Source organism: Triticum aestivum, chromosome 4D (assembly GCF_018294505.1).
Source record: "Triticum aestivum cultivar Chinese Spring chromosome 4D, IWGSC CS RefSeq v2.1, whole genome shotgun sequence".
Classification (NCBI taxonomy): domain Eukaryota; kingdom Viridiplantae; phylum Streptophyta; class Magnoliopsida; order Poales; family Poaceae; genus Triticum; species Triticum aestivum.
Window position 1 is genome coordinate 93,412,803 of NC_057805.1, and position 8,154 is coordinate 93,420,956.

The window sequence follows — 8,154 nt, forward strand, 5'->3', positions numbered from 1 at the left end:
CTGACAGCGCGACGAAGACCGGCGCGGACGGTGGCGTTCCCGCGCCAAGGGAGACGGCGCGGCGCATACCATGGGAGGTCGACGCGCGGTGACGGCGGAGTGGACTGTGGGCCGCGGCACTACGGCCCGAAGGGGCGACGCAGCGGCGGCAGGCGGGTCGGGGCGACGGCAGGAAGACCTCTGGGCGGCGGCGGGGACCGTGGGCCGCGACGCTGCAGCCCGAAGGGGCGACGCAACGGCGGTTCGCGAGTCGGTGCAACCGCGGGGACGACAGCGGGGACCGCGTATCGCGGCACTACGGCTCGAAGGGGCGACGCAGCGGCGATGCACGAGTCGATGCAGCCGCGAGGAGAACCACGGGGCGGCGGCGCGGCGGCCCGACGGGGCGACGCAACGGCAGCCCGATGCTCGATCGGCGGAGAGGCGCGCGGTACTCGGGACGATCTTCACGGGACCTACGGAGGCGCGCGTAACCGACAGGCCAAGACGGTCGCGCGGCGTAGATGAGGCGGATCGCGGCGGCGAGCGGGTGATCAAGCCGATCGCGCGCGAGGTCGGGGACGCCGCTCGATGGAGACGGGGTGGCGGCAGAGTCCGCGATGAGGCCGGCGACGACAGACGGCGTGGGACGTCGCGGACGAGCTTGTCAGTACCGGCACCCGCTGCCAAAGCAGCGCCGGCGCCTGGGCAGCGAGGCCTGGGCGACCAACGGAGCAACGACGTCCGAGTTGAGGCAACCGACGAGCCTGACGTAGCCGTCCCGACACAGCCGAGAACGAGGCCGGCGAGGTAGACCGCCGGGCCGCCGTGCAGACGCGGTGAAGGCGGGTGACGTGGATCGATGAGCGGGCCGGCGCGCGAGCGACGACCATGATTGGCCGTCGCATGGCGCGAGGCCGCCGGGTGGGGGTGATGCAGGTGTCTCGGTCGGAGCACGGCGGTGACGGCCGGCGCAGGGTGACGGCCGGCGCAGGGCGACGGGCGGACGGCGGTTGGCCCTGACGGGCCGCCTCGGCGCGCGTGGCCGCCGGGTCGGAGGAGAGGCCGGCTGGTCGCGCTGGGGTCGGAGTAGAGGCGCATGGGGGTCGACGGCGGCGGCGGCGGGCGACGCAAACCGATTAAGAATAGATCGGAAAACCAAAAAGAAAAAAACACCGATCAAAACGACCGGCGAGAGAGAGAAAACCCGGATCAAAGGATATGGAAAAGACTCTCTAGGGCAGCCGGCCAACACGGCCGGCGTACGAACCCTAGTTACGGGCGGCGCGACCCTCGGCGGCGGTCATGGAGGCCGACCTGCCCCAGGGGCGGCGCGTGGGTGCGGAAGCGGCTGCGACTAGGGTTTAGAACCCGGAAACTGATACCATGTTAGAAGGGAGAGAGAGGGATTGTTGTGGAATATGATGAATGTATTATTGAGCCTTGAGGGCGAGTATATATTGAGTACAAGACTTGGAGGGCAAGACGCCTCTTCTAGAGATAAGGTAGGAATCCTAAACTACCAAATACATGTAACCCTAACAAGCTCCAAGCACAAGGTACTCCCTCACTTTTTTAGTAGGTACTCTCTTAAGCACACGTTGGAGTACCAGTAGACATCCACCATTGGATCAAGAAAAATGGAGGGTTCATATTCATTTAGGGGTACTGTAAAGGACTCCAAACAGGTACAACCTCCGTTCGGAAATAAGTGACCCTGTTTTAGTTCAAAATCAGCGTCACTTATTTTGGAATGGAGGGAATACAAGATAATGCAGGTGATTACCTTCTTGGTCATGAACAAGACAAGATGATGGCAGAAGGTAATAGAAGGAACAATCATAAGTCTTGGTTGACAGAGAGGTCACTGGAGAATTGCCGGACAACACACCAACCCCAAAAATGTTGATAGGCAACAAACATTCAATGTCACAGAAATCTGACCACACAGCAAAATGCAGCTTCTCCCAGGTCACTGCAAGGAACAACTGGATCACATGCTAACAGTTCTATTTCTAGTTTGAAGAAGACTTACAAAGGGCTGGCTTTCCAGTTATCAACGCTACACAAATCAACTAAGGAATCTCCCTTCGGTACAAAATCCACTAATATACGGCAAAAGTAACAAGCAAAACTAAGATTGTACAAGCAATGGCACTGCCTAACTGATCATTAGCTGAATCAACGTTCCCGTCTTCGATGCATCTCACGTTAAGACTTTCTGCGACTCAAGGGAGATAAAGGTGCACATTTGCGCAGCAAGGCGCCACTGGAAAGCAAGTGGCGCATTGGCAAACTGGCAATGCTAGTCATGGCAAAAGTGCGCAGATGCAGAATCTGAAGTGTTTTAACTCTGGTCCCACGCTGAACTGCTGCTCTTAGCACTTAAATGTTGATTGGCCTGAGGCTGAGGGCTCTCTCTAGTTGTCACTGGATACCACCTGTTGCCGGGATGACAGGTTGGCGAACCAAACCAAGAGGCATGTTTACACTGTTGGGATTCTCTGCTGCTCCGCTGCCATCGCAATTGGGTTCCAACAACCGTACAAGCGAGAGAAAGATTTCCATTCTGGTTACATCCCTGTTTGCCTGTATGAACAATTCAACATACGCAATCAGTGTTCTTCCTTGACTGCTACCAGCAAAGCTAAAACATAGCAGGGATTTAAAGCGATAGAAATCCATTCAACAGGTGTCATAAAAAAAATCAGCAGCAGCATTCCATAGCTCTAATGATGTGATGGTCTTTTTCAAAAATTTAACTATATTTTTAGTGGGATTCAAAATTTAAATACATTACCTCAACAGTAAAGCGTGCCCAGATTTTACTTTTACGTGCTTCCATTACACCCCTCAGGATGGTCAACCCAAGTCCTTTGATGAAATCAGCTATCTCCAAGAAGATGCCTCTATCCTCACAAATCATCTGCAGGAAACCCCATGATATCAACACATCTAAGCGACAACTACATGCGATTGTTGGTAAACAATGAGACTGCAAAAAAACAAGCGACAGCAGCATCTCGAACCATTACCTCCACAAGCATCTGACGTGGTCTGTCAAGATCCTCAACGATGATTGGACATGTCATAGACTGAGAGCCAACATCAAAGGCCCAGGTTGCACCACCTTCAAAGTAGTCTTTCCACACAGGACCGTTCTCACTGCCAAGTATCTGTATGAATACTCAACAACATAAGGACATCTTTCAATCTAACGAGTTACAAACTGTGCAGCTCAACCACAACAGACCAGCTTTCTTTCTATATAACCAAACAATAAAACTCATAGGCATGCGCATACCTTAGATTCAGTAGAATCCTTGAGTTTGTCTGCATGCTTTGTAACGCTTTGCAAGAAGAGCATGTGCTTAACTGTCTTCTCCAACAAAGCATCAATGCTGCACTGCTGACACAAATGAGATAACATTGATATGACAACAATGCAACTGCTCTGGAGTTCATGTGTGCAACTCAAAGTACAAATTTTCATAATAGATTAAAATCAGCAGGTCTACAAGAGGATACCTTAGCTCCATTAGGCACCATTTCTCGGAGCTCCTTTATACGATCCTGTATCAGCTGCCGATCCTTTGGCCGTGCCTTAGAACTCTCTCCAGGTCGAGATCTCTTTCGATTTGACTTGCTTTGTGTATCAAGACCTTTGCTGTTAGAAGCTGATGCACTTTCACATTTCATGTTCTGACCATTCTCAATCCAAAGACGTATCTGAGATTTCTGTGCTCCATTATTTTGGGAAAGACAACCATCTTCAGTCTTATCAAAGTAATATGGTTGTTTAACAATCTGTGTGGACTCATTCTTGATTACCGTTGAAGGAATGCCAGAGGAGTCACATTGCTTTAACTCTTCCAAACCAAAATGAGAAATGTTTGGAATGTCAGTCAATGCAGTCTTGCAAGAAGCATTGTCATCAGAACTCTGCTTACTGCTGGGGTTGACATTTGAGATGACAGCATCCAGTAATTGATCAGTATCAGTTAGTGAGAAGATCCCGGAACAGGGAAAGTCATTGTCTAGTGAACTGAAGAGTGAAGAAGAATCAAGACAAATCGAGGGTTCAGTTGCATCTCTGTCTAAACTATGAGATTTTGCATCACAGGAGGACACCAAATTAGCATCCACATTATGACCCAACTGATGAAATTCAGAACCAAATATATCAAACAAGTCATTATCCCATGTTGGCTGCAAAAGCAAAGAGTGAGCTGTCTCACTGGGCATAGCTGGCAGCATGCAACCATCCATATTCTTCACACCTTGTGTACTCACAGCAACACGTGGATCATTTGCTCTATCGGTATTTTGATCTTTCTGCATATGACCTGACCTACTCAATAGATTCTCTTGGGACATGCCATTCAAGCAATTAGAAACCTGAACATCAGATTGAGAAGATACAGGCAGAGCACCTTCAGATGACCTTCTTTCTTGGCGCACCATTTTCATGGTGAATTCAGAAGATTGGGGAACATTACAAGAAACTGGAGGTTGCTTCTGCCGTAACATTCCTGAACTGGAATGGCTTCCTTGTTCTGATACTTGACTTGATGTACATAAGGTAGTACTGACTACTCCGGCACTTCCAGGGAGGAAACCATAACTCCCATGACCAGTAGTCCCTTGGGATAGGCCAACTCTTCCATGTGACAGCTTCATGTCACTAGTTTCATGCATAAAAGGATTTCGGTATAGAAGAGATTTTAGCAGCGCACTCCTTGCCAAATCTGTACCGCTACCAAATTCTAACTGTCCAATGGTGTTCATCAGCATTTGCTGTTGCTCCACTGATGCCAAGCTCGATGGGACCAAATCAGAGCCTATTGCAGCACTCTGTGTATTACTTCCAAGTCGACTATCACAATAAGACGCTTGTTGTACAAACATATCGTTAGGCTTGCCATAGACAATATGCTCTCTACCAGTTAGACCATTCTGTTGTGCAGCCTCAAACAAAGATGCATTTAGTGATTTGCTACTTGACGCAGTTGCGCTATCAGATTGTCTGTATTGTTCACGTATCACTGGGAATTGACTGAAGGAATTGTCTGCAGCTTGGATGTTTGAGGCACCATGCAGAGGACGCGACTGATTCGAAGTACTTTTTACTGAAGCAGATGCAGCCATACTTGATCGCTGGTTCAGCTGAGAACACAATTTCTTTGCATGCATCACAAAACTTGTGTTCTCCATAACCTGCCGAATCCAGAAATGATAGGTTATTAACTCAAATTTATGGAGAATACAAATTCTAGCGAAGCCAAAGTGATGAACTGAGATACCATGATGAAACCCAACCATTTGATAAAAGACATGTACTCCCTCCGTTCCTAAATATTTGTCTTTCTAGACATTTCAAATGGACTACCACATACGGATGTATGTAGACATATTTTAGAGTGTACATTCACTCATTTTGCTCCGTATGTAGTCACTTGTTGAAATATCTAGAAAGACAAATATTTAGGAAAGGAGGGAGTACTATATTGGAAAAAACTGATTACATGTCAACATTTCCAGATATTCCGTTGCAACAGAGAACATTCTGATTACACCACTGATGAACATATAGAGGTATGTTCTAGCCACCCTTTAGCAGCATACATCAAAAGAAGCCATGAGTTTGCATTCTGATGGCACGTAAAAATTCCAGGCATCATTGTTATTTAAAACTCCAATACTATCCGGCACAGGAGTACAATATTTAGCATGATGTGATGGTTATATTCTTTCAAAAGAGATCTAGATATGAGATATTGTACCATAGTCAACAGCATGACATACTGATGTTAGTATGTTATACCACACAGCTAACTCGAAACAGTTAAAAACTTCAGACAAACTGAGCATATATCCTATAATACGATATAGGGAACACAATCTCTCTACACTTCTAGCATGCATTTGAAGTTTGGATATCATACCACACCAGTAGAGCCTAATTGTAGCACGCCGCGTGGTAGCACAGGAATAATCGCAATAGTCTGCAGAACAAGAAACTTTATTTAGTTCCAGAAGCAAGCAAGGGTCAAATAATTTACCATTCACAATGTTCAAATTCCACTCACCTTAATGCCAGCTATGAACTGATAATGCATCTCAGAAGCAACCTATCATGGTGAGACTAGCGTAAGATCTCCAAAACAAAACAATCAAACAACACAGATACAAGTTTAACAAAGATAACTAATAGATCCCCATGCTAGTATTACCATTATGGTGCACTCAAGACAAATCAACGTACATTCACATGTATTCTTTTGCATATAACAGACTCGTGTAAATATTCATTTACAGCTACCGTATCCCTGTGTCACTTATTTTTCCAGTATGATGCTAGTCCAAAACCAAAGCAGGCCACTGAGTTCCAAAAGCTCGAGCAGAAGGTCCCCCCCACAAGACTTATTACATGGATATAAATTCCCTGACCCGATGCTTTAAATGGTGGCCCGGCAAAATTGAACCAGAGAAAACGGAAATCGGTTAGCACTTGTACCATTTGAGAAGAAAGCAAGTACTACCTCGGATGAGAGCCCGTGATCATCCGCAGTACCATGGATGATCCATTGATGACTGCCAGTGAACGCAACACGGCCGATGGTCCTGAAAGACACAATCGCAGCAGCCATTATTAATCGAAATGGCAACCAACGACCCGGAGGAATGCATTTGTCTCATTTGCATCAACCAATGAGAAATGGTGGAGGAATCATGAAACTGCATCTGACCAAAAGATGGGGAAACAGGGAGTATGAAAAGAACTATGCCATCGCTATGCTTGCTTACCCTTCTCCCACGACATGAACCTGCTGGGCCATGTCCTTCCGAACGAGTGAGCAAATGCTGTCAACAGCAGCAGAACACCCGAGCTCAGTGGCCCGAGCTTGAGAAGCCTCAGATCCGGCGGGGCATGGCGTGTGGCCGCAGTAGCCGTCCTCCCACACCAAATGCCTGCACATATCCAAGGTGAAAAATGCAGGTAAGAAAACCACTAACAAGAGGGACCAAATTCCTGAAGCTGCAAGTACAACAGGAAGCCAAGTTCAGGGGACGAAAATTGCAAGATAAATACACACACACTCCTTATAAGTGCCAAGCCATCAGTTCCGAGCTCAAACACTCCATTGCTAACAAAATGATGAGGAGCACTAGCAGCTACTTGAATCTTCTAGAGTCAAACCAGCACACGAAACCCCGAGACTGGCAAGGCAGCTTGCAGAAGAAACAGCAGAGAATGTTGAGATGCGGGTGGAGGAGGAAACAGAGGAGGTAGCTTACACGGGGTCGGCGGCGCCGATGGCCTTCCAGAAGACGGCGTAGGACCAGCCGATGTCCTCGCAGAGGCGCCGCAGCGCGTCCCCGACCGCCATCCGCGCCACGAGTCAGAGTCAGTGAGACGACACCTTGTAGAGGACGGACAAGAAGGAAAACCCTAGCACGCCGGCTGCAGAGGCCCGCCGCCGCCGGCGCGAGGACGAGAGGAGAGAAGCAGGAGGTGGGTGAGCGAGTGCGAGAGGTAGCAGCAGCAGAGTGAATGAAGGGTATCTTAGGCGCCGCGGCAGCCGGCCCGGCCGGCCTGCTTCGCGCGGAGACCGCCGCCGCCCCTCCTCACCGCCACCGCCACCGGAGCGCCGCCTCCCCTCCTCCTCCGCGCCGCCAGCGCGAGGGCAGCCATCGCGCCGTGACGTCGCGCGGCGCGCTGGAGGACCCCAGCTGTCAGAGCCCGCGCTGGCTGTGGCTCTGGCTCTGGTTCCTCGGCCTCGGGTAGACGACGAGATCGCCTTTGTCCGCTAGCTGCCTGCCTGCTGCCGCGCCCTCCCCTCCCTCTCTCCACTTCACACTGTGTGCGCCCGCGAGAAGAGTAGTCCTCTCCTCTCTCTCTCTCTCTCTCTCTCTCTCTCTCTCTCTCTCTCGGCTCTCTCTCTGGCTTTGGTGTTCGCTTGTGCTCTGCCGCCTGCTTTGTTTACCACCATCATCTTTTCCATCTTTTTACACCCTTGGCGGCTCCGCTCCCGAGGCGAGCGGCCACCATTCCCTCCCTCACTCCCTCACTCCCTGCACTGCGCTGCGCACAGAGGTGGAGGGTAAACTGGGAATTCATTCATTCATCCCGACCGCATCACGGCTCCACCATTCCCTATTCGTCCAGGCTAG

The 8,154-nt window shown here is 49.8% G+C and overlaps 1 protein-coding gene across 2 annotated transcripts; it reads right to left on the reverse strand.

Annotated features, from left to right (window-relative positions):
• Positions 1 to 1,884: 1,884 nt before the first annotated feature.
• On the reverse strand, positions 1,885 to 7,954 carry LOC123096434 (transcription factor LHW). 2 transcript variants are annotated; one of them, XM_044518179.1, is made up of 10 exons: positions 7,279 to 7,954; positions 6,787 to 6,951; positions 6,522 to 6,603; positions 6,069 to 6,110; positions 5,925 to 5,984; positions 3,508 to 5,196; positions 3,284 to 3,388; positions 3,015 to 3,155; positions 2,780 to 2,905; positions 1,885 to 2,568 (listed from the first exon to the last, which is right to left on the reverse strand). In XM_044518179.1, exons 1-10 carry the CDS (start codon positions 7,368 to 7,370, stop codon positions 2,407 to 2,409), a joined length of 2,664 nt encoding a protein of 887 aa, XP_044374114.1. In that variant the 5' UTR covers positions 7,371 to 7,954; the 3' UTR covers positions 1,885 to 2,406. The 2 variants fall into 2 exon arrangements, with proteins under 2 accessions (XP_044374114.1, XP_044374115.1); XM_044518180.1 differs by having other exon boundaries at positions 3,284 to 3,385; positions 7,279 to 7,952.
• Positions 7,955 to 8,154: the final 200 nt, after the last annotated feature.

Bases quoted from the DNA above. Each gene is read 5' to 3' on its own strand.
- LOC123096434 (XM_044518179.1), bottom strand. From the start codon at position 7,370: ATGGCGGTCGGGGACGCGCTGCGGCGCCTCTGCGAGGACATCGGCTGG. The intron at 6,604-6,786 runs GTAAGCAAGCAT...TGTGTCTTTCAG, and splicing joins GTTCATGTCGTGGGAGAAGG to GACCATCGGCCGTGTTGCGT. The intron at 6,111-6,521 runs GTAGTACTTGCT...TCACCATGATAG, and splicing joins ATCACGGGCTCTCATCCGAG to GTTGCTTCTGAGATGCATTA.